At 37.5% G+C, this 26799-nt stretch overlaps 1 protein-coding gene across 1 annotated transcript in view; it reads right to left on the bottom strand.

The window, feature by feature from the left end:
• Positions 1 to 6541: 6541 nt before the first annotated feature.
• CAS1 (cycloartenol synthase 1) overlaps positions 6542 to 26799 on the bottom strand; it is a 41115-nt gene continuing 20857 nt past the window's right edge. The window contains exons 13-19 of the mRNA XM_089154523.1: positions 22699 to 22755; positions 21577 to 21623; positions 21355 to 21498; positions 21051 to 21228; positions 14939 to 15019; positions 10126 to 10209; positions 6542 to 7453 (exon numbers count right to left, since the gene is read on the bottom strand). Of these exons, the coding sequence (XP_089010649.1) occupies positions 7340 to 7453; positions 10126 to 10209; positions 14939 to 15019; positions 21051 to 21228; positions 21355 to 21498; positions 21577 to 21623; positions 22699 to 22755 (705 nt within the window). The 3' untranslated portion in view covers positions 6542 to 7339. The remainder of the gene's footprint in view (positions 7454 to 10125; positions 10210 to 14938; positions 15020 to 21050; positions 21229 to 21354; positions 21499 to 21576; positions 21624 to 22698; positions 22756 to 26799) is intronic.

Genomic DNA, 26799 nt, shown 5'->3' with positions numbered 1-26799 from the left:
TAATAGAAAATGGAGAACATGTGTAGATTACACAGACCTAAACAAGGCATGTCCAATGGACTGTTACCGATTGCTTAGATTGATCAACTGATAGGTGCAACCTCTGGTAAGCAAATGTCATTTTATGGATGCATATTCTAGTTAAAACCAAATTATCATGAAAAAGGAGGACCAACATCATACAACGTTTATGACCAGTCACAAAAGTTACTGTTACAAGGTAATGCCCTTCGAGCTAAAAAATGCAGGAGCATATGTCAAAGAGACATGAACAAAAAAAAATATTCTATTAGATTGGGCGAAACATGGAAGTGTACATGGATGACCTTCTCGTGAAGAGTAAATTAAAGACTGGTCACTTAATAGATTTGGAGGAATGTTTCAATGTTTTAAGAAAGCATGGGATGACGCTTAACCCTGAAAAATGAGCTTTTGGTGTATCATCTGGAAAGTTCTTGGGTTACATGGTTACACAACGTGGAATAGAGGCAAATCCAGAAAAGAAAAAAATAAAAGGCCATTATGAATATGGAACCACCAAGCAACATGAAAGGAATTCAAAGTCTAACAAGGAAAGTGGCAACGTTGAACAAGTTTATATCCAGATTTGGCGATAGATGTGCAGCTTTCTTTAAAGCATTGAAGAACTGGAATGCACAGAATGAGTTCAGGTTTATCCCAATTTGGTTTGCCAAAGGTCCTTCTCACTGATCATGGCAAGCAGTTTGACAATGATAGATTCAAAGAGTTTTGCACACATTACCACATTGAATACAAAAACTCTTCTGTGACATGCCCACAATGTAATGGACAGATCGAAATAACCAATAGAATGCTCCTTAATGGAATTAAAAGACAGTTGGAGGAAGCATGAGTTCAATGGGTAGAGGAGTTACCACAAGTGCTATGGGCGTACAGAACTACAGTGCAAACTCCAATGGGGGAGACTCCTTTCAAATTTGACATACGGATCAAAAGCTCTAGTTCCAGTGGAAGTGGTAACAGGATCATAAAGATCAAAGGAGTTCGATCCAAAATTGAACGAGGAAGGATTAAGGGTGAATCTGGAGTTTATTGATGAAGTAAAAGAAAATGAATTATATCAAAATATAGAATATCAGAGAAGGACAACAGCTTACTACAATGCGAGGGTTAGGCCTTGATCATTTAGAGTGGGAGATTTGGTTCTATGGAAGAAATCAGTTTCAGACCCAAGGAACTATAGAAAACTTTCACCAAATTGGGAAGGACCATATGTAATTAAAATCGTCTATATATACACCTATTGGCTTAAGGATTTGGAGGGAAATCAACTATAAAGACCTTGGAATGTGACCCATTTGAAGAAATACTATCAATGATGTTCAGAAGAACCATTCAAGAATTGTTGACAAAATTGCACTTGGTTACAAAAGGTCAACCTTGATGTTGAATGAAAGTTCTTTGATTAGTCATAATTGAGTTTGGAAAAGACTCTTCGCCATTTTTCATTAAGGCTCTTCATCAGCCATTTTTCAAAAAGGCTCTTCGTCATCCATTTTTCGTTAAGGCTCTTTGTCAGCCATTTTTCAAAAAGGTTCTTCTTCATCAGCCATTTTTCATTAAGGTTCTTCATCAGCCATTTTTCGTTAAGGCTGTTTTTATCAACCATTTTTTAATAAGGCTCTTCGTCAATCATTTCTTCTAAAGCTCCTAGTCAGCCATTTTTCAAAAATGCTATTATAGTACCTTTGATTTATTGCAAATATTTTATAAGTAACTTCATCAGCTCGTCAACTATTCATACAACTTTTTCAGGAGGGAAAAAGGAAAACAAAAGATCAAAATCTTTTTACGTGGAAGTGTGAATATACTTGCAAAAGTCATATTCATAGCTCGACAAGGCTTACGAAGAAGATGCCAGGTGACCAGACATTCAAAAAGTGATCAAAATTCAAAAAGTATATTAAAGAAGAAGGAGATTAGATGCTCTTTTTAAAGAAGGGAAGAGAGAGAGAGAGAGAGAGAGAGAGAGAGAGAGAGAGAGAGCATCATAGCACCCTAGTCACAAATTTTCAGAATTCGAGGTTGAGCACCATCTTTAACAGCATTCTCTTCCTCAGGTTCATCATTTTCAGAGACAAAATCTCCATCGTCAAAATCCTTTTCTTCTTCAGACTTATTATCACTAAGCTCATCGTCATTCCTTTTATCACCCCCCCATCTTCTTCATCCTCGGTTTCATCCTCATCTTCTGAGCCATTTTCAGTTTCTTTTGAAGAACTATCATCTTCTATAAATCAAATTCCACAAGAGCTGAAGAAAGCTCTTGTGGGGAGGAATCGATGACCAACTTTTAACTTACTCTCATTTTCTTCCCTAAAACTGAAATTGGGCTAAATTCTAAATATCTCACCCAAGACTTCATCACAACAAGTTTTGAAAATACTGTGATAGAAGCCAATAAAGCCAGGATTTTCTTTGGCATGTTTAATGGCCTCATGACCGCTCTGACTGAAGTATTATAGTCATTCTGTGATTTTACTCTTCTCTACTTCAAGAGCAATTTTCTCTTGGAAGGATTCCAAGGTTTTCAGCAGATTATCTCGTTCAACCTTGAGGTCGGTTCTTTCTTAAGTAAAGAATTTCAGAGCTTTCTGAGCTTCCTTTTTGTCTTTGTCCAGATTGAAATTCTCAATTTCAGCTTCGCAAAGTTTCCTTCGCAGCTCATTGCATTCAACTTCAAAAATTCTAGACCACGTGGGTGCCTGGTCAAGTTTGATTTGAGAATTTTGCAAATCCTTCCTCTAGTTTTCCACCATTTGACAAGCTTCATCTCTATCACAAGTAGCAAGTTTGGCTCTTTCCATGGCATCAACCTTCATGGCCTCTAAGAGATTCATCTCTTCTCTTTGTTTCCAAAACAAAGATCTTAAACCTATAGTTTCATCCTGCAATTCACAACACTGATTAGAACAAAAATCAAAGTCTTCCTGTAGACCTTCAAGATCTAAACTCAGCTTCTCCTTAACTTCTGCAACTTCCAATTTTCTTAGCATGACATCTAGATTACTTCTGAGACCCGTACCTCATTTACTAGTTCAAGATTTTGTTTGATGAGCTCTAGATTCTCAATGGAAAGGGACCTTTGCCCCTTCAGAACTTCTACATAAGCATTGAAAGCAACACCAAAACATTTGCAATAGAGGACAAATGAGTTTAGAGAGCTAATCAAAGGGTTTGGAATAAAAAAAACTCCCCTAAGGATGTAGTCGTGGTGCGCGCAAGCTAGCCCGGATGAACCTTAGATCCAAAAATAAATAAAAAAGGGTTTGGAAATAAAAGGATCGAAGAAAACTTACCCCCATCCATGGCAGTAAAGATTATAATCAGCCATTGCAGTAGTCTCTCTTTTGTCTCGAGGTAACTTGCCCTTGGTCCCCCATTTGCAAGTTGCACCCCAATTCTAGGCAACTGTGTGATTCTCCTTCAAATTCTATTCTGGATGGAAATTATGCCCAAAATCAGCAGCACTTAGATTGTCATCAACCTGAGAGGGACCAGTAATATCAATGGGGACATCTCCTAGAATCTCTTGACCAAGTGGGATTAGAGCAGCATCATTAGAGGCTTCTTGATGGTCAGCCACATCAGCTGCAATGTTAACTTGGGTCTCAATTTCAACATGAATATCAGACCCTACCACTTTGAGGGTGACTGGAAGTTGTGGGATTATTCTCTTCGCAAAAAATTTGGTCAACAAGTTGTTCAATTAATTCCTCAGCAGCATGAACAACGATATTCTCAAGAACTTGCCTGATCTGAGCATCATCAGCCTCCAAACCTATTTGAGAGCCTTTAGCTCTCATTTCTTGATCAAGAACTTTTCTTGAAGTTGCATGAGGTTCCCTAACAACTCATCAAAAAGTGGCAAATCAAAAAATCTGAAAATGTCTAAAGATTGCATGGTTGGAATATGTCCTTCACTAGCAGGAGGATGAACAGGGGAAGGCAAAGACAAAACAACAGGTCCAGAGGGTAGGTCAGAAGTTGTTGCCCCCTTTGTACTCCTTGTACCCCCAAGATTCTCTTTCGGATTAGGAGATTTGGTCCACACTCTCTTACCTTTTCTATGGGTGGTCAGCTCCATAGAACGAAGCCTCCTCCTTGGGGCGAGATCTCTATTAGAAGGTTTTCCACCAGCACTCTCATCAACCCTAATACCAACGATCTCAATGTCATCATCTTCTTATTTTGTTTCTTTATTCTTTCATTTCCTACTCCCATCATCCTCCTCTTCATCAGAACCTTTCATCATTTTCTTTCCACTATCTTTCTTCTCTTCTTTCTTTTTCTTCTTATCCTTCTATCATTTCACTTTCTTCCTCAGAACCACTATCACCTTTGTTAGAATCTCGCTCTTTCTTAGTAGACTTCCTTTTCTTTGGAACATGACCAACACCAGTAGGGTTGAGGATTTCTTTTCTTTCTTCTTTTTCTTCTCCAAACTAGCATTAGCCTCCTTCTCAGCATGGGTGGCTTGTTGGATGTCAACAATGTTAGGTGCAATCTAGGTTTCAACTCATAAATAACATATGAGAAAATGATCAGAAAAATGGCAGAAAACATAAATTGAATTGAGGAAAAACCTGGAAGAAGACCATATCGGGCTAATCCTTCATCTGATTTGAACTTGTTGACATCAATCTGTTTCCCAGTTGGGAAAAGACTCCAAGTCTCCTGGTCAAAGCATTCAGGGTTTCTCTTCGGTTTGAAGGAGCCAAAGATTCCAATGAGTGAGAGGCTCAGCGGGAGTGATAGTTCAGAGAAGGAATTAAACAAAGGAAGAACTTCTCTCTCCAACCTTTATTATCATAAGGGATAGACTTTTCAACGAAAATAGAGCAATTTCCAAGCTTAGCATTCACATTGTTCCTTCTGGCAAAGTGAAGAAAGCCCCGTTCTCTAGAAACTTTCAAGGAGTAGTGATACAAAAATAAATTAATAGAAGGCCTACACCCCAGATGCTGAACAAATGCCTAGAAACAATTGACAATCATCCAACTATTTGGAGTAAGTTGGCAAGGGGATACTTGGTAATGATCAATAATGGATTGAGCCCAAGGATTTAAGGGAATCCTAAAGCCAACCTCTAGGGACTTGGCATAAAGGGCAATCACAATAGGATCAGTAAGGAAAGCACGGTCATCTGGTTCACGGATCTAGGCCCTAAGTTCTACACGAAAGTGAAAATTCCTTGAAGAAAATTTGAGGAACCACTCAGGACCAGCCATTTTTAAATCGGGCTTCCCAACAGTTTTCTCAGGCTTGTAAGGATGACTTCGTCATGAGCATATGAGATGAGAACCCAATCAAGATCAACTAAACTAGAACTAGGGGCTCCGCTGGGGCCAACGACAGAAGGATCAACTGAGACCCGGCTTGGAGGAGTATTTCTTTGAATAGGGAATGAAAAAGCATTAGCTTTAGGGATTGAGGTTGGATTAGTAAGTCAGTTGGGTCCATGGGAAGATTTTAAGACCAAAAAAAAAAAAAGGGTACAATCACAAGGAAGAGAAAGGTAAAAGTAAAGAAAAGAGAAGAAGGACAAGGTTGAAAAACTTACACGGCAATACTAAACTTGCATATGGAGATTTCGAAGGTTAAAAAGGATGAAACAGGGTTAAAGAAAAAGAAGAAAAGGCGTAATTGAGGGGAAGAGTAAATAAGGGAAGTGAAGCAACGTGTTTGGAAGTTTTCTGAACTTCGAGGGAAAAACACGATGTTTCAAATCAACGGTTGCAATTAAATGGAACTGGCACTTGGGGGAAAAAAGACTCTTCATCCACACTTTGGAGGGAAACATCTAGACACAAAGAGCCAACAACTAGGAGGAAAAGTGTAGAGCCTTGCTTCGAGGGACTTAGTGTATTGGATGATCAGATCCCAACATTTATGAGGAAAGTCCCAAAAAACCTGACAAAGCAAAACTTTTGCCAGACAGCTGAAAATGATCAGGGGGCTGAGCATGTTCCCAACGCAAAAAGATCAAAGTCCGAATAATCTCGAAGCAAGATAAAAACACAACCAATGATTGGATCCCAAGAAATGTCAAGTGTCAAGGGGCTAAAAATCAGCCATGTAGTCCACAAAAGCAATTTCATCAAGTAACTCATTTCAAAATTTATTTTGATGAACTCTCTCAACTAGAGATGAACTCAACATAAATTTAAAAGAATTTGGCGAAGATTTGTCGTGCTGAATCAAGGATATAATCTAAGCCTCCTAATCATTGTCTAAACAAGGGTTTAACTTGGTCAGCAGGCTTGGGGCTCGTGTTATGGGTAAATCACCCATTACTAGTTCATATTGGGTTGGCAAATGGTCTAAAAACAATGCGGAGTCAAACCGTGAATTACACTGAAAGCTAATTGGGGACGTCGGTCCAAAAATAAACATCTGATGGTCCAAATGAGACCTCGATAGAAGATAAAATCCATAAATAGAAAAGAGACAAATGCAAAGGTATATCATTTCAAGAACCATTGAAGCTAGTTTGCAATTTTCCTGCCTTTTGTTCTTTCAAACCTAGGGTTCTCATGAACACTAGATTTGATTCGTCCCAAACTCCACTGACTTGATCATTAGAGACAAATCCCCGATCAACTCGACCAGCTCCAATTCTAACTCTATTCTTCAGGTCATCCGCAGGTTAATAGTGATTCAATCAATTCAGACCAGAGCAATACAACTTGGTGCGGTCTACAATCTTGGGAGATTCGACACCAACAAGCAATGATACCTACCTGATTTAGGGTTTATAGATAAGCAGTGTGAAGAAATGATGGTGCTGGAAGTGGGTAACGAGGAGGTGGGCCACGCTTGGTAAATCTAGGACCAACCAACCATGCAAGAGCTTATAGTAGCAGAATTGAAGACTAAAATCAAATCGCCTCTAGATCCAAGGTGAAATTGCAACTAAAATACAGCCATTTGGAGTTTGCAAGACTCATGCTGTCCTGTTCTTGAAGCAGAATCAACTGCAAACATCAACTGTCACACTAGCCTCTCCTTAATAAATGCATACATTAAAATAGATTAATAAACAAAAACAAATGAAAAACGAGGGAAAAAGTAATACTAGGACTACAAGTAGACGGCTGTTCTTTTGATCAGCTTGCTAGAGTTTTCTCTATCAAAACTAATATTTCTCTTCTGCAATCTTTGACCAACTAGATCCACCAAGAATGAAACTATTTGGAGTAATATTTTAGTGTTAGATAAAGAGGCACCCTAGAAATCATCTAACAACTACGAGTTTCTTGAAGAAATGGACATTGAAGAATACTGTGTACACTGCTCATGAGGCCTGCAATACCCGACAACGATATTCACCAAGGGCCCAGATTGGGAATATATTTCGGTATGCAGAGTAGCTGATCATGCAGTTTTTGTTGAATACACCCATAATTTCCTGCAACAAGAAAATAAAAAGAGTTATTCACAAATATATAAGACTACAAACTGCAAACATGCCCAGATGCACAAAGAACCTAGAAGGGATCTGATATTTGAAACTCCATAAATAATAAGATAGAAACAAAAAAAATTTCAACATCACTTTCCATTTTCCATGTGTATCAATTGATTTCCTTTCTTCACAAGTACTTGTAAGGGGACCTTCTTGACTCGACTGCAGAAGTGTACCCCCACTTGCTTATTGAAAGGTGAAGTTTCCAAGTTCTCTACCATCATTTAGAATAAATCACGTACTATAGTAAAACTACCAGCAGAATTGAAGAACTGGAAGTGTAGACTGTAGACCCTAGTTCATAATGTTGCCACTGTTGCTCTTACCACAGTTATTAACAATGGAAGTTTTATTTTGTCCTACAGAGAGAGTCAAAAGTACACAGCCTTACACCTAATTCCTAATGTAAATTAACTTGATCAGACATACATGTCAAACCCATCCTCAACCCCCCCCCCCCCCCCCCCCCCAAAAAAAAAATAGAAATAGAAAAAGCAGAAGGAAGAGAAACAAAAGGCAACTGGAACTCCATAGAGGAAGACTGAACAATCGAACATGAAATGGTATGAAATACATCAATGCAGTAACAGATTGAGAAAACCAGCCAAAGGTCACTGCAACTATGGAGTTGGATTAACAAAGCAATCTACTATTCATCCAGGAAATAAAACTCAAAAAAAAAAAGCGATCTACTATATCAAGGGTCAGAATGCAAATTTTAGACACAACCTTATGTATGGTACCCTGAATTACAAATTATATATTTCCCTTGTCTGCCCCATAGTCCACGTTGATACTACTGCTATCCACTCCACAGAGAACATCAATTGTTTACTCTTGAATATTTTTTAACAAACAAGGCCTAAAAAAATAACTCACTCCATTGCGAGTTAAGTCAAAATTTTCTGCATGGAAAGGTGTGAACTTGGATAAGAAAATATGTTAGTATCATTTGAAAATACACCCAAAAGATCTGAAAGTCACTTGGCAGTCTCTCTCTCCTTAACTTTTGCCATGTCATCATCCATTATATAACTAAAGTTACAGATCATATTAACTACGTCTTTGATCTAATCTTTAGGCTCTTGTTTCCAAGACAGTTATCCGCATCTCTAACTAAGCATTAATGCTTGCTCTTGTCTCATCCACCAAAACTACATCATTGACAAAGAGATAGAGAGTCCGAGAAATTTTGCCAAAATTTCAATATTTTGTTCATCTTGGTCTGATCGAAACGAAGGAAACATAACAAGTTCCTTCATCTATGAAAATTAAATCCAGGTGGAGTAGTGCATTTATAGTCCTCTCTCTAAGTCACAATGGAAAAAAGGAGTTGTTTGGTTCTAGAGACGAGGACTCTTATCAAGTTAAGTTTGGGAATAGGGGCAAATATTTCTTCATAGTAACTCCAGAAACCTGACTATAACTCTTAACCCTATGACAAGCTTTATACTTTCCAATAGTAACATCTGAATGGTATTAAACCAAGAAAACCCATCTGCAGCCAGCAGGAACACAAGAACTGCAACCATCTCCCTAGATGCAGTTCTTCTTAAGAGCTCTCATCTCCTCAGACATGGCATCTATTATGTTTTGACCCGAATTCTTGTACCCGATTTGGAATATGGACCCACACCGACATATTTTGGTGAGCAACCCCCGAATGACCTATTTGTGGACCGAGTGTGGGGGCGTAGCCCCGGCGGTACGGTACGACACGACCTAGTGGGTCAACCCATTTACCTGATTGGAGTCTATATATATATATATATATATATCTTATGTTCGCCTACCACATATTGATTGAGAGATTTGGGATTTTAGATTAGGGTTTGGGCAAGAGTTCTTGTAACGCCATTCTTGGCGATTGGTTGTGAGATCTCCTTGTGTTCTTCTTCTACATGGTGAAAAAAACTCTTCTTCTTCAACTATGGACGTAGCATACCACATCAGCGTGTGAACCACGTAAATTTCTGTGTGTTTTCGTTTTGTTTCCATTTCAATTCGCTATTTCCTAGTGTTTGTTTTAATAGCTTCTTTACACTTTGGGATTGTCATGCCTACAGTGAGTTAGTGACAATCTCAAGGAAGGAAACTAGACCACTGAATATGCAATACATGTAGGGGATGTTGAAGCATAAGATACAATTTTAGCAATAGGATTAGTGCAAAGCCTTTTTTCCGTTCCTAAAAATGATGGGAAGGTCACTCAGGTGGATAAGTTAGTGTCTCAGAACTAAACACACAAGACATTGGTTAGTCCACACCCCTATGGCCCAACAGAACACCATCATCGGTCAAGTTTTTTATCTAGAAGCAATGAATGTACCTTAAAAATGGGGCTCAAGACAGGAGACTACAAGCACATCAACAGATTTCATTTATGTAGTGCATTGTTTTAATCTAATGAAATTTTAAACTCAATTTAGGCACATCCCATGGCTGTTCTTTGGTGATTTTGACTACTGAGATGAGTGTGAAGTATCTGGTTATCACATGGACCAAATCCCATCGGACAATGTGAAAATACTAAAAGCCGCAAATGACATTTTATTTTTACCTTTAAATTCCTATTCTAAGCAATAACAGATGCTGCAAATGTAGCACAGAATTACCTGCTGGGGAAAATCACCATTTTCCATTTGTGAATTTATTAAGAATCTCGCTGCATTGTGCAATGGTGTGGGATCTCTCTCCGCCTGTTCCATTAAAATCATGGACAAATTAATCCAAAAGATCTATAAAAGAAAAATTGACGAGCATAAAGCCTTCTCACACAAGGGTTTTAGAGGAAATTAAAAAGAAAGGTGTCTAGAAGAACAAACAAAAAACATAAACCCCATATTTCATATACCTTAACAACACAATGGCAACGAATTTGATGCAACAATTTTCTTTTTCATTTTGAAGTGACTTTACTTCCCTTTACTTCTCTTTACTTGCAAGTTGCAACAGAATGTAGCATTAAAGTATTTCTCTTTTCATGATTTTTATTGATAAGCAGTGCATCCTTGAAAACCTATGCATAAAGCATGCATTTTTACGTACTTAAAATGGAGTTACCCTGGGTTTTTATTGTCATTTGCAGGTTGTAGGGTTATGCGCATAATTGATGCTAATAGGACATTCTGATGCGACCCAGCCATGCCATTCATGGATTGGTGCATATGTGATCAAGGGAAGAATCGGAAGGAGTGTCGGTAAAGCATTAAGGGCAATGGGGTACTTCACAACAAACCAGAAGAATTCGGAAACAAGAATGTGAAGCTACAACACAGAAGAAAGAGAGGATGAAAACTCAAGATAAAAAGAGAAGAAAAAAAATCCCTAACCAATCCCTCCATGACTCTCTCTCTCCACCCACCTCACTCACACGTGCTTTTCCCTTCTTTTAATTATTCTTTTTCTCTCCTGTTATTCCTACCTCTCACACATTTCTCTCCATCAAGTACTTCTCTCACTCTCCATTTCTCTCTCATCTTATTCTCCTCTCTCTCATTTTCTTCTCCCTCTTCATGGTTTTCAAAGTGTCCGCCTAGGCAGTAAGGCAGTTTTTCAACCAACTTATTTTACACCACTATGTTGACATGTGGTTTTTCAGCCGCTTTTTTGCCTAATCACTACCACTTTGTCTCCTTGTGCACCTTATTGCTGCCTAGACACCAAAGCGGTCTCTTTTTTGACATTTTATACATAATAATTTTTTTTTTCAGATTTTTTTAATCAATTTTTATTCAACAAGCCGTATACGAATTTAATAGTTAGTCATGTCGGAATCGGGAATCAATGAATCATTAAATGGATAATGATTTAGAAATTGGAATAATGTAATATTAATTTATTGTGTTCAGTAGAAAAGTGGTAAAAAAAAGACATATCAATTCCAATTTGGATTTGAAAATATTCGTTTATTTAAAAAAAATCGGGTCAAACAATTCGTAGGTCTGTACACAAGGCACTTATTTGGCATCACATTGTCATAGAGGTAAGTAAAAACATAAAATTAATACTTCATTTTCATACGTATAATTTGATATAGTTCATAGTTATATGTTATGATGCTTGATGAGATGATCTTATGAACTATATATGTTATGATGCTTGATGAGATGAACTTATGTTTGTATTCTTTGTTGGATAATCTTTCATAATTATGATTCTTAAATGCTTCTCTTCTTTTTTTTTTTTTTTTTTTTTTTTTTTTTTTGGGGGGGGGGGGGGGATGAATGTGATTCTTGAATGTTCGTTTAGATTATAGTAAAAATTTACCAATTTAAAAGTAATTGTATTAAAAAAATTTGACCCAACCACTTTGGTCACCTTATTGCCACCTGGACACCGCTTTGTTGCCAAATTGCCTAGGTGGAGCCCCAACCGCTTTGGTTGCCTTGCTATCTTGACAACCATGCCCTCTTTCCTTCCAATTCTCTTCATCCTTTTTGTTCATTTTTACTTTGTTTCTTTCCAATTTCTCCATATCCAATCTCTCTCCTCTCCTTCACATCTCTATTTTTTATTTTATTTTCTTTTATTTTTTTCACTCCTCTTATCCTAACCTTAGCCCACGATTTGACCAAGAGGATAATATTCTCTATGTGATTTTCTTTTATTCTTTTAAGATGAGTTCCCAATTAGGAATCTTAGAAGGAAGGGGATCCTATCATATGTATTTTCTCCTAGGTCTATGATACGCCCCTGATTACACAAGTGTATCAACGAAAGAAGAAACAGAGAAGAACAGCAGAGACATTGGCTGGAACAGGGCATAACATAGGTGAAACAGGGGAGATGTGGTAGCTACACCAGCAGCAGGTGTAGAGAAAGGCCAAGTGGCAACCCAGGAGTGGGCAAATACCACCATCTTTATTATGCAATAAACATAATATAAATACAGAACTGTAGACCAGATGGCAGCAGGACAGTGGATAAGAGAATCAAGTTTGTTAGAGTACCAGGGGATGGGAGAATAATATAAGGGGAATAGCCGAATAGTAAGGGAGGAGGAAGAGGAGAAAGGCAAGTTGATCTTGCGGGGAGAGGGAGCCTCTCAGGAGAAGGGTATAACCTTCTGGTGTTAGTTGCAGCTTTACTTTATTTCTGTTTTATCATTCCAAGAAATAGTTAGCAGATGAATAGAGTCTGTTGTAGTGATTCAAGTTGGATTGTCATCTTAATATATATGCAATGATATTCAACTTCTTCATCTGTTCATATTCTTTGTTTATCAATCTGAGTAATCTTTGCTGCTGTTGAGGAGTTTGGTAGGGAGATAAGTTAGGCTAGTGAGAAGGGGTCCTAACAAGTCTATAAGAGGAGGGAAAAATATAAGTAGAGATAGTCTAGGTTTACATTCTCTTGTATTCTCTCTTCTAGTTTAATGAAAATTTTATTATCCACTAAGGCTAATTTTTCTATTGATGCAATTTTTATTAGACATTTATATGGCTTTTTTAGATTAATTCAATCTTCAAAGCATTCTAGTCTAGGGGATTGATTCTTGTGAGAGGAATTAAGTTCTAAAGAGAGAGAGAGAGAGAAAGAGAGAAAGAGAGAAATTGGTGTTTTACTTTCATTCCATCACTGCAAGCTTCATCAACAATAAGTCAATTTCATGTTCAATTCATCAACATCAATTTTGGTTTTCAAGACGAGGTCCCTTAGAGTATGCTTTTTGCTAATGATATTGTGTTGATCGATGAGACTCAAGTGGGGATTAATACCAAGTTAGAATCATAGAGAACAACTTTGGAATCAATAGGCTTTAAATTAAGTAGAACGATAGAATATCTAGTTTGTAACTTTAGTCATGATCGGGAGGACGATGAGGTTGTGAAACTTGACGATAAAGAGATTCCTCACAATGATTCTTTTAGGTACCTAGATTCAATCATAAATAAAAGAGGTGACATAGAGGATGAGGTTTTCCAAAGAATTAAAATAGGGTGGATGAAGTGGAGAGGTGCGTCTGGGGTCTTGTTTGATTAGCGTATTCCATTAAAGATTAAAGGAAAATTCTATAGGACCATCGTTCGACCAACTATGATGTATGGTGTAGAGTGTTGGGTTGTTAAAAATAATCATATAAATAAACTCAGTGTAGCAGAAATGAGGATGCTAAGATGGATGAGTACCAAAACTAAAAAGGATTAGATAAGGAATGATCATATTAGAGTTGGTCTGGGAGTGGCTCCCATAAGTGATAAGCTTGGGAAAAGTCGTTTGAGGTGGCACGACCATGTTCAACGGAGACCTATAAATGCCCCTATACAAAGAAGTGATATAATCCAGATTGAAGGAACTAGAAAAGCTAGGGGTAGACCTAAGATAACCTTAAGAGAAGTAGTGAAAAAGGATATGCATAGCATACGCCTTGTATCTAGCATGGCCTCAAACAGAACTGATTAGAAGGCAAGAATCCGTGTAGCCGACCCCATTTAGTTGGGACAAGGCTTGTTGTTGTTGTTGTTGTATGAAGGAAGTATCGTTTCAAGTTTCATGTTCTATTTTGTTCTCTACCTTGCTGCTTCCATATATCATTTGAGATTCATACTAATTTTTATTTCATTTAATTTTCTTAGATTGAGTTATTGATGATCAAACTTCTTCTTGCAAAAAATCTATTGCTAGGGTACAATCTCTTTCAGCATCCACTTTTTCCTCCTTTTCTTCAGTCCTCCTTTCTATGTGGGATGGATGTAATTTTAAATTTGTTAGTCAATCCATTACTCAGCATTGGATGTAAATAGGTTAGATTCTGGACGGCTAGGCTGTCAATTCGATAATTATTTTTAGATTCATGTGCTAGGAGAGTTTATTTTAAAGGTTAGGTTGTCAATTTGATAATTATTTCTAGATGCATGTGTCAAGACCAGTAGCTTATTTTGATTAATGATCATAATTTGGTTCGCTTTGCATTACTTAAAGTGATTAAAACAGAGAGATGTATCTCTCTAAGATTGACCCATTAACTATATTCAGTCCAATGACCTGTATGCTTGTGCTTACTATTTATTTAAAACATTTATTTTGGCAAAGGTTTTGGAATAGTTCACTCAAGGGACTATCACTATTGTTAACAAGATGGTTCCCTAAGATCGACCAATTAGCTGCATTGACCCATCAGCTTGTGGTTAATATTTACTTATGAACATTTTTGGCAAAGGTATTTGGAGAGTTAACTAATGAAACATTTATTACTGTTGTGAGCAAGACGGCGTACTCTTTAAATTTCAAGTGAACATGCTTATTACAGGGCTTGAGGGCATGAGGACCTGTAAGCAACGTATACTAACTTTATATGAGAATCCAATAAGTAGATAAATTCAGGAGGCATAAAATTTACTCTTCACTGTAAAAAGACAAAATGGAGAAGGCCTAATTTCTGGTAAAATATGGACAATAGTGTTACAATTATCTCTACACACTCACCTGTCCAGCATCAATGAGAGACAACATAGCCCATCCAGTGTTTACAATGTGTGACCTCCCACCTTCGAGATTTGAATACACCTGCTCAAACATTTAAACAAGTCCTTGATAAATGAATACAGCCGAAGACAAGCATCAAAACACCATCGTAGTTTTAGATTCAAAAACCAAATACAGTTATACTGTAACAACATTAATTTCAAGTTGTAAAGGAAATGGGACCAAGGCAACAAGTATTGATATTGGTCAATATATCAGGAGGCTTGGATTTAAGAGACATTAAAAATGTATCAGAGAGACACTAAGAGATGCAAGATATGCTTAAGAAACTACAAGGGTAGTTGAAGACGCTGATATACAAGCAATAAATAATGATATCCAACTAATGAAAGTTTAAATCTGTCTTCATGGCATTGAAATCGTGCAAATTTCATTGGCAAGTACTAGATAATAAGAAGCAATATAGTATGAAGACTTGGAGGAATAAAAATCCACATACAATTAGGTATTGGCTTAAAGTAACCCCTGATTTGCATTCAAGTTGAATGTCCATTTTGATGAGCTTTAATGCAAATTTTTTCTTGTTTACTCACTCCTATAATATCTATTTTTTCTTTATTTTAGGGTTTTTTCCCCTTTTTTTGGGGTGGGGGTCATGGAATCCAGAAGTTTCGGAGAAAAATCAGAGAAAAAGACGTCTTCTTTTGCATCAAATGTATTGGTTTGTACTGGTACATAGTAAATTGGAAGGCTATTCGGCCCGACCAAAATTCTGTGGGATGACAAGATTTTGCTTTAGCATTTTACTTTTTAAGTTTTCCTTCTCCATTTTGGAGTAATATATACTTGAAACAAATTATCAAAATAACATACTTTTTCAGACAAGGAATTCTTGAAAGACGACAACTGAAAAAATGAATTTTTCTTTTTTTACAATTTCGACATAGCATCACCATTCATGCTGGACAAATTCTACTGTGATTTGAACTATGATTGGTACCATATCAGACCTCAACAGTACTATACTGAATTCTTACGTATTAATTACATATCATATTGACATGCTCAATTTCCATATCAACCATATCGATCTATATCATGTGGATACTTGATCATGGTCTTCACATCTCTTGATGATGTTTCTGAGACATTTAAGAATAAATCCTCCTGATATGCTAACCACTACTGGATGCTGCATATCTTTCTCCCCACAAGAAGAAAGATAAATTAGGAGAAGGTTGCACCACTCTTCATGTTGGATGTATGTACCCATCAAACTCCACTCAGGTCTTTTGAACCCCACTTGATTTGGTAATTCAATAATTTCTTTTACTATTTTCACATGCAGTGTCAACTTTTTGAGCATAGTGGGTCCCTTAGTTAAACCTAAATAGTAGTCACAACTAGGGTTTGGGTTGGGCACCCATATCAAACAGTCACTGCATTTGGGAGTTATTCAAAAATTTGCAAATCAATAAGTGAGTAATTAATTGCTTGATGATGATATAATTATATTTATTCAACTTAAATTAATTTACTAGCTCTTTACTTTCCCTCTAGATTCTGCTTCGCTATTCAATACATACTACAATTGTTCAATTTGAGCCAAGCAGGGAATGGGAAATCTAACTCATTGTAGGGAACTTTGGAAGGAGCATGCCCAACACCACTATAAATAGAAATCCCAAGAAGGGAAGACCACTGCCTTCTATGTTTTTGGCTATTCTCCTTCCTTTGAGTTTTAACAGACCCCCCCCCCCAAAAAAAAAAAAAAAAAAAAAAAAAACAAGACTTAAAGAAAAGTTCGGTTTTATAGAATCAAGTGTAACTGTAGGACTCAAGAGGATCAGCCTAGCGTCTTCAATAGAGCAAGAAACAATATCTAGAGGTAGAATAACACTTGAGCCTCTCCAAGGATTGCACTCTGCTATGATTTTTTCCTTTTAATTATTTCATGTGTGTATGTTCTTCAATTTATAGGATAGAATAGAAAACGAATATCTATCATGTTGTTGAGCATTTGGGTTTAGGCTTATGTTTTACATCATCTCAAGGCAAAAGAAGAGATGTCGCTTTTTCTAGGGAAAAAGATCTGTGAACTAGTTTTTCATTCAAAGATCACATGGATCATCCATCAACCCCTGTAAAATGGAGAAATATATTGAAGTTTTTGTTTAATAGGGATCACCTCCTGAACACTTTGCATTTACTCTCCCCAGGAAAACTGTCACTGTTGAGAAGAACAGCAAAGGCCTAATGTAAGTAGCATTGATCGATACAAGTCATTTCTGAGGAGGCTGGTAGCACTTTTAGCCCTTCTCAATAGGAGTAAACATTTGAGTTATAAGATCAAGCAACAAATGTTTAGGTTCCTAATAAAAACATACACTTAAAAACAGCTTAAAAGAGAAGAAAACATTTGGATATTAGCAGACAAAATTTCCAAAGGACATTTGGCCTAATGATACTATAGATGACATGTGAGCCATCATAAACGTAGCAGCAGACAGGACTTCAGACCAAAATGTTTTTAGAGAATGCAAACCAATAACAAATTCCCTGTGATTCCAAAAAATGGGGACGCCTGCTTTTAGCTACCAGAGTCTATTGGGATGTATCCACACTACGCTATGCCATTATCATAAAATTTAGCCTCAGATACACATTGCTTGTACTAGCAACAAACACCTATCCTTTTTATAGAAAAAAGTATGTTGGATTGGTATTGTATTGTATTGGTGATGTAAACCCAAAATCTAGGGTTAGTAATTGATGTAAACCCCAAATTCAGGGTTTAGCTACAGGATCTTATTCAATTGAACCAGCAGTAAATCCAGGTTAGTAAAAACCTGTGGTTGTAGATTTAGGGCTTATTTGAAGGTTCTAGGGTTTTAGAAAGGGATGGCAATGCTTCAGGTAGTGCTAGGAATCTAGGGTTTGTAGAAGTTCAATTCAAAACCTTGCTGCAATTTAGAGTTCAGAATTGAACCTTCAAGTTTAGGGTTTTGAAATTTAGAGTTTGATAGGAATTAGAGTTTCTAGGGGGATGGCTAGGGCTAGAGTTACGGTTGAAGGTCAATGAGGGGTTTGGAAGGGTGATTGTAAAAGGAATTGGGGTTTGGGTGAAGGGTTTGAAAGTTATGAATGAAAGTAGAGTTAGGGTTTCTATGGTTTGGGGAAGAAGATGAAGTTTAGGTTTTATTAGAGTTTTTTAACATACATCTTGTTACTAACAAACTTTCCACTCAGTCCATCAAGCGTGTTTTCTTGGGTTATTCCCTCATACAAAAGGGATACCAATGTTATAATCCTATTACCCACATACACTTTGTCAATGCTAATGTAACTTTCTTTGAAGACACACCCTACTTTCTTCACTCTGGGGAACCTTCAGACGACCCCTTCAACACCACACTCGCACTATAGCCTCTTTAATACCCATTCCCGCACCCCCTACTTTCTTCACTTTGGGGAACCTTCAGACGACCCCTTCAACACCACACTCGCACTATACCCTCTTTAATACCTATTCCTGCACCCCCTCCTTTACTAGTATATCAGCAGCAACATACAATAGGAACTACAGTCCCTCCTTCACCAGCCCTTGTGCCACCGCCCTCCTCGGATGAAACTCCTACCTCTTTGCCTCTAGATGACTTACCTATAGCTCTTTGAAAAGATAAACGTTCTTGCACACTCCGTTCTGATGGTTCTTATCCCATTGACCATTTAGTTTTTTAATCTCACCTTCAACCTTGTGTGACCGATCTTGTTATGTCCCTTTCCACCTTCACTCTCCCCTCTCATCATTCTATGGCTCTCCAAAACCCAGCTGGAAGACTGCAATGGATGTGGAAATGGATGGTTTGACCCCAAGGAACACATCAAGTTTGGTGGATTTACCTCTTGGTAAAGATGTGGTTAAGTGTCATTGGGTGTTTACTATTAAGTATCATTCTGATGGCTTCATTGAGATCTCAAAGCCCATTATTAAGGATACACTCAAACTTGTAGTGTTGATTACTTTGAGACCTCCCATGTACCACCTCCAAGGTATGTTGCTCCAGGGAATAGACATAGGGTGTGCAAGCTGCATAAAAGCCATCTATGGTCTCAAACAATCTCCTAAAGCCTGATTTGAGAAATTTAGAACTACCGCTACTACTTACAGGATTAATCAGTGTTATTCTGACCACTCAGTGTTTGTCCACCATCACAGGGATAAGGTTGTTATTATGGTTGCGTACGTAGATGACATAATTATTTCCCGGAAATGACATGGCTGACATTGAAGAGGTGGACCAACCTACGATCGCATCTTCAAACCAAGGACCTAGGGGATCTTCACTGTTTCCTTGGGATAGAGGTGATTCATAGCAAGAAAAGGATTAGCTTATCTCAAACGAAGTATATATTGAATCTTTTAACTAACACAGGAATGCTTGCTACAAAACCAGTGGATGTTCTGTCAGATCCTCATCAGAAATTTGGAGTTGAAGATGGGGAGTTACTAGGTGATGTTCATCGCTACAAGAGCTTGGTTGGAAGGTTAATCTATCTTAGTATTACAAGTCAGACATCGCCTTTTTTTTGTTGGAGTTCTTAGTTAGTTTGTGCAGTCTCCTAGAAAAGATCATTAGGATGCTGCAGTTTGCATACTTCAAAATATCCAGGGTGCTCCAAGCAAACAGTTAATTTATTGTCCCAATAGACACACGGATCTGGTAGCCTTTTCTGATGTTGATTGGCAAGTTTGGCCAGTGATGGACGATCTACTACAGGATATTGCACTTTTTTTTTTTTTTTTTTTTTGGGGGGGGGGGGGGATTTGGTCACATAGCGGAGTGAAAAGCACACTACTATTGCCATTGTCTAGCACTCAAGCTGAATACAAAGTGATGGCCTATATTGCAGCTGAATTGATGTGGATTAGAACATTACTTCTGTAACCGGGATTTCCTGTAGACTGACCAATAAAGATGAACTGTAAGTCTGACAACCAAGACTTTACCTGCATTGCTAGTAATTGGTGTTCCATGAGCACGCCAACCATGTAGGTGGATTGTCACTTCATCAGAGATGTTGTGATGAAGAATGTGATTGTCACTCCCAATCTATCCTCTTCTAACCAGTTGGTAGACATGTTTATCAAGGAACTGTGTACTCTTAGTTCATGTACTACTGCAACAAGCTGAGCACAGGTGCCTTGTATGCTCCAGCTTGTGAGGAGTGTTGAAGTTTGGGATATCAAGGACTCCAGCTCTTATCGGCAGCTGCAAGGACAAATCTGTCCTCGCTTCTTAGTTTATCGAACATTGCTTTCTTGTATCTCTGCTGTCACTTAGGTATGGGTAGAATGGACCTTTTATGGTGCTTTAAACGAATCTGAATCAGGATCCTGCAATTAGAGAAAACATCCAATCACAGGGTTCCCTTCTTGCTTGTGACAGCCTACTTCTCTTCTTCTTCTCTGCTCTTGATCTAAATCACAGGTCTGAATTCTAACATGGAGCATCCATTTCATTCCTTGCACATCACCTTGCATCACTCACTGCATTCAAGAGTAAAAGTATCGCATTTCTTGATCTGTAACTACTGTTTGTATTTTTTAATTACATGTATCCTTTCTACATTAGAATTAGGATTGATACAAGGACCCTCTCATCCTAAAAGAGATTAGGGAACTCTTGCCAATTGAATCAAGATTATAAGTTTTGCTACCCATTGCAATGGAACTCTAGCACAATACCCTCTTAAGACCAAAAGAGCAGTGGATATAGACTTGGATAAGTCAAACAACTAAAATTGCTTGTCTTGGGCACTTATTGATTGGCATTTTGGTAAATTATTTCAACTAACAGTAATTCTCAAAGAAAAGGGAAAATCCAGTAGGTGTACCTACTCACCCCACCCCACCCAACCCCCACCCCGGTCTAGGTTTTTACACTACCTTCTTTTGATAATACCAACCCTCTTTTAAATCTTTGAAGTTTTCTTTTCTTGTTTCACTCAAAACAAAAAACAATAATTTTAACTTACGGGACTCTACATAATAAATATTCCACACAAACAAAAGTAAAAACGGAGACTTAACAAAATTTAAAAAGCTAACCTTCTTTACACATGAAAGATAACTCTCTCCCCATCCACCTGATGGAAGTTGTTTGGACAACAGGAAATCACAAGCCTTTCGAATGCTGGAGCAGTTCTTATAGGTTTTTCCTGCAGCTATCAATCCCTTTATCCCGAACCATGTTCCATAGGTGAAGCAGACCGCCCAAGAGCCATACCTATTTTAAGATTCTCCAAATAAACCAAGTACACAATGAAAGAAAACTCAGCAAGTAGCCAGCTAATTACAAGAGAGAAACGACACAATTTAAATTACTGCAGAAGTATTACAACAAATTACAGACCATGAACCATCTGGACTTTGTATACTTTCAATGAACCTCACAGCTTTTACGATACAATTTTCTATGTCTTCTCTCCGATATCCTGGATATAACTTCTTAAATGAAACTAGCGCTTGAATTGCTGCTGAGGTACACTCCACATAACTGCAGCAGCATTCTACTAGTCAGTTACCCAAAAATATCTAATTAACAAAATTAAAAACTAAGGAATGGACAGCTTACGGATAATCTATAACAATGTCCCCAAAAGTTTCAGCAGGGTTGATTAGCTGAAAACAGGAGCAACAGACAAAAGTAAGATGACAGTAACTATGACAATGAGCTGCAGCACACTTGCAACAAGAAATACTATTTTCAAAGTTTTGTACAGTTCAAAATCAGAGCCTTGACCTAACAAGAAAGTATGGGGCTCCAGTGACGATGATGATGGCACATAACCTGATTATGATGGATAGTAGAAGTGCAAAACTCATGGTGCACAATAACTAATATTTTCATGGGCCTGGATGGGAGTGAAATGGGCAAGTACAGATGATCATATCAACAGGGAATAAATTAGGGATATATTAAAGAGATTCAACCTCATGAGGCCTCACAACATGGAAATCCCCATGTAGTCAGGAAGGATTCTCCTGTGTTCCATTTATAGAACCAATGAATGCCAAAGTGGCATTTGTTCATTCCCAAGTTCCCTCTTTCTCTGCAAACTAGACAGCATTGCCCACTCGGTTGCTTCTTGCTGCGTCACTATGACACACACACAAGCTTATCAACAATTCACAAAAAACAGAAAGCTCTCACTTTTTTACAAATTACAACAATAGTATTCCACAAATAAAGGGCAATACCCAGTCTGTGAGACTCCTGCCACTGCAGGGTCCATGACTAATGAAGCCTTACCACTTTCTTTTGCAGAAAAGTTGTTCTCTGACTCGAATCCATGACCACTAGGATACAAAAGTCATCCATAAATACCAATTGGAAATGGGAAAAGGAAGAAACCACCGCTAGGAAATAATTGTAGTCACCAAGGTGGAGGAATAATGGTGGAACAGTTGGGAAAATCATAACAGTCTATCCATGCTTAGTCATTTATAATTCTGCTCATCTCATAGCCAGACACACTCCTACACATGCTAAGCTGTCAGATAATACTACAAGGGAACAGCCCATGTGGATGAATTTGTGTACAACCATGCACATGCAGGTTTTAGAGGCATGGGACTGAGTTGCTGCATATATAAATATATCTAATGAACAACTGCAAGTGAGACTGACGGTTTAGATTATAAGAAATATTAAATTACTATAGATAAAGTAGCATGTAAGCATCATGAAGGCTACCTCCAACCACCGGTATGATCTCGTTAATTCGTATGTTGCCAAGCCACCATCATTGTTCTGCAACGGCACCAAAAAGTGCACATATAAATGAATTGAACAGTTTTGTTACTTAATAATAATAATAATAATAATAACAACAACAATAATAATGAGAACACAGGTTTCAGAATAAGACAGCATTATGATATCATTCAGAATACACTAAAAACTTAAGCTGAAGTATAAATACACAGACTCAAGTCTCGAAGCAGCCAATTTTGTGCAAAAAATGCTGAAGGTTGGCAACAATTTCACATATCAAATGAAAGCAGGACTCCTACTCCTATATTATTTTTACATTCCCAAAATCAACCCCACTTCTGCTCCCACTAAATCCTGTTACGTATCAACTTAAAGCAAACTCACCCTACAATTTCTCTCCCTAGCAGATTCTTGAAAGTGAGATAGCCAAACAACACTGAAGTGCTGAACACTGATAATTCCCCTTTCAACATATTGCTCAACTATCATGTATTTACATACTCGATACTCATCAAACATGAACAGACAAGGAAGACACTCACAAGCTCCTCGCCCCCCCCCCCCAAAAAAAAAAAGGGCAAAAGATTCATCTGCTAAAACTTCATACCGTTCTCACCCCATCATACAAGTTTTTTTTTTGGATGAATGTCATACAAGTTATATACCATTTCCTGCAAGATTAAATATTTAAGACAAGAAGGCAAGCACTTTGCATTCAAAGTTTAGTCATGGTTAATAAATTTAAGAGGTTATGAAAATTTATGGTATACTCCACTAAATTAATAAAAAGAATTGACAAATTGTTTTAGATATATATATAAAATGGCAATATATTTTTGGTAATAATAAAATGTAAATTATTAGTTGTCAAATAACAATGGTTAAAAGGGTGCAGAAAGTTAGCAGAATAGGATGACAACACCACCTTATATGCTAGAATTATTTCTCACTGTTTGAATTCCACCAACTACATCAGCGGCATAATTTAATATTTCAGTTCAGATCTCGAGGTTTCAGCCACCTCGAGATGGGATGGCATAGTTTAAGATTTCGTTTTGTCTCTACTCTCTAGGTTTCAACCACCTTGAGATGACCAAACTTTCAAGATTTCAGCAAAATTTTGCCAGAACCAGGTACAAGATTGTGCTAGGTTTCGATGGATGGTTTCCGTGAGTTTTATGGCTGTTTTCACCCGGTTTTGGTGGACAGCCTATTTTAAGGCCAATAAGCACATTTCTGTGGTTGCTTTTTACTAAAACACAACACAAAATTGGTCTTTTTGATTCGCACATGGTTGATTTTACTTGGATAAAACTAAATGACGTATTTCACAAATCTAGACATGCTTGAAGGATAAATTGACATAAATGAGAAGCATTTTCAATTGAAAATCAAGCAAAACACTCAAACTTCATTAAAATGCGCACAACAAACACATATGAGCATGGAACATCCAGAAGTAGTAAATCTCATTTACAAATTACAAAATATCAACTCAAAAATCATAACTCATAACAAGTACAAACCAACGAAATCCTCAAACCTAGGCTACTAGAAGCCGCTATGTGTATGTCGGTGATGAGGACATCAGTCATAGGTTGGGTATGGTTTCTTATTGGTTTAATTTTGAGTTATTTTAATGTACTTGGGTTTAGTTTCATCCATAGGTTATTTTTATTTAACTGTACTTTGGGGTTTCAATTTTGTCCCTAATTAATAGATATTAGTAGAGAATTTCTCTAATTAAGGACATGTACAGAAGAAAAGAGGAATGAATTGGAATGAATATAAATTTGAGATCTCTCTCTTTCTCTCTCTCTCTCTCTCTCCCTCCTACCATATTTGGCATCTCTCTCTCTCTCTTTGGTGCATGGATAGCCCTTTCCCTTTCCCTTTTCTGTGCGACAAGTACTTGATGTAAACTAGGATCTAGGGTTTGATTAATTGAAGTAAAGCCCCAGATCTAGGCGTACTCCAGGATACTCTTCCTGAGAATCAGCAGTCTTCTAGGGTTTGTATTACCCTACAGTTGAGTGAATAGGGCTGTTTTGGAAGTTCTAGGGTTGGGAATGGATAGGACTAGGTTCGGTTAGGGTTTAGAGGCTAGAGTTATGAAATCCAACTCTAACCCTTTGCAGTAATTTTAATTTCAGAATAGGATTCCAAATCTAATGTTCTGGAATTAGGGTCTCTTAAGTTCTAGGGTTCCTAGGGTTTCAACTACAGTTAGGGTTACAGTCGAAGGTCAAATAGGGGTTGAGGAAGGTAATTTTAAAAGGAATTATGTTTTCGATGAAGGGTTTGAAAATTATGGTTGAAAATATTAGGGCAGCACAGGAATTTAGGGTTCAGATTAGTTTTCGGTTGGTCCAATTGGGCTGAAACTAGGAGGAAAGGTCACTAGGGTTGGGGGGATGAGGCTATTAAAAATTGGGGCAGATCTAAGAGTTAGATTGTCATTGATCTGGCCTTGAATTTCTGGTCTTAGATAAAGTCTGAAAAGAGGGTAATATGGGAATTAGGGTTAGGGTTTTAGGGTTTTAGGGAATAGGGAAAGCTGCAGATGAGGGAGGAAGAAGAGAAAGCATGGGGGTTGGAGTGGGACTTGGCTGTACTTACTTGGAGAAAAAGGGACCTAGAAGAACATTAAACTGCAGAATTTCATGCACAAACATAGCCGCAAGTTCTCTCCAAGGGAATCCACGACTTCAAGCTTCTCTGCTCCTTCAATTCACAATTTTATTCATAAACATAATCTGAATTTTTACAAGCCAGAGAGGTTTTTTTATAGCTTTTTAAAAGAAACTCACAATAGGACTCAACTTTAGATAATAAATCAACCTAGGACTCTTACTTTTGACTAAAGACTAATAATCATAAAAGGACTTGATCATATCTTACTCTAGAAGGATTCAAATCAAAAAATAACCGTAGATACGGAATCCTTGTAAGAAGCAGACTGAACATAGGGGAATCTTCACAACTTAGGAATCCCAACCTAATGAGGACTCTTCAATAATTTGACAAATAATGACTCAAACTCAAAAATAAAAGTAGATCTAGGATCCAATAAAAGAAGCAAACTGCAACTATGGGAGTCCTTCACTAGTTAGGAGCCCAACCTAACTCGGACTCTTCAATAACTTGACAAATAATGACTTGAAAATAAAAGCAGATCTAGGATCCAATAAAAGGATTCCTTCTCTACTTAGGAATCCTAACTAGACTAGGACTCTGTTGTAAGTTAGCTAATAAGGACTCAATTTCAAAAAATAAAAGTAGATCCAAACTTCTAACAGTACTCTGCATCCAATAAGACCCATCAAGACCCCAAAAGAGAGGGCAAAATGATCAATTAGCCCCTGGTCAGATTTGGCCTTCCTGAAACGATGCAGGAAATTGGCAGGGTCCTCCCCGGTTACATCAGTACTTCTTGTGTTTCTTTCTTCTATTTCTTCTTCATCTTCTTTGCTTCCTCTTATACTTGCAGTCATGGTGGAAGATCTTGCGAGATATCTTGCTATTTTGAAAGGGCGAGACGAGATTGAGATAGAGAAGGGAGAGATGGGAAACTAGTGACAATAGAATCTTATAAATATAGAAACTAATTAAAATTAGAAACTACTAGGCTTTATATTTCAGCCACATGCATAAAAACTACTGAAATAGAAACTAAACTAAGGTCTTAAATTCCCAAAAATAAAATCTTCATGCAATCTGATTTTAGGCCCCATGGATCTTCTATGAAGCATTCCCAATATACCAAATAAAGGGCCAATACTATTCTCGTAAACAGTGTTTTTGCCTCCTTTTTCATGTTCTAAGGTGGCCTTCAATGCTGGTTCAAATTGATTCCTGGCTGGTTGGCATGCATCAATTCTCCCTCTCATTAAAAAATAAATAAATAAATAAAACCCTCGTCCTCAGGTTCTAGTGAAATAAAAACTAAAGTCGCATGGAAAGTGCTTGTTCAAGAAGTATGCAGATCCCCCCCCCCCACAAAAGATGTGCGGAACAAGAAGAGGTATGGTTTGCAAGAGTGATATTAATCACAGTGGTAGTGATAAGGTGGAGAACAAA

This window comes from Hakea prostrata, chromosome 5 (assembly GCF_041222555.1).
Source record: "Hakea prostrata isolate BN-2017 chromosome 5, UWA_Hpros_2, whole genome shotgun sequence".
Lineage (NCBI taxonomy): Eukaryota > Viridiplantae > Streptophyta > Magnoliopsida > Proteales > Proteaceae > Hakea > Hakea prostrata.
Note: the sequence above shows the minus strand (reverse complement) of the source record. Positions and strands in the feature narration are given on the sequence as shown.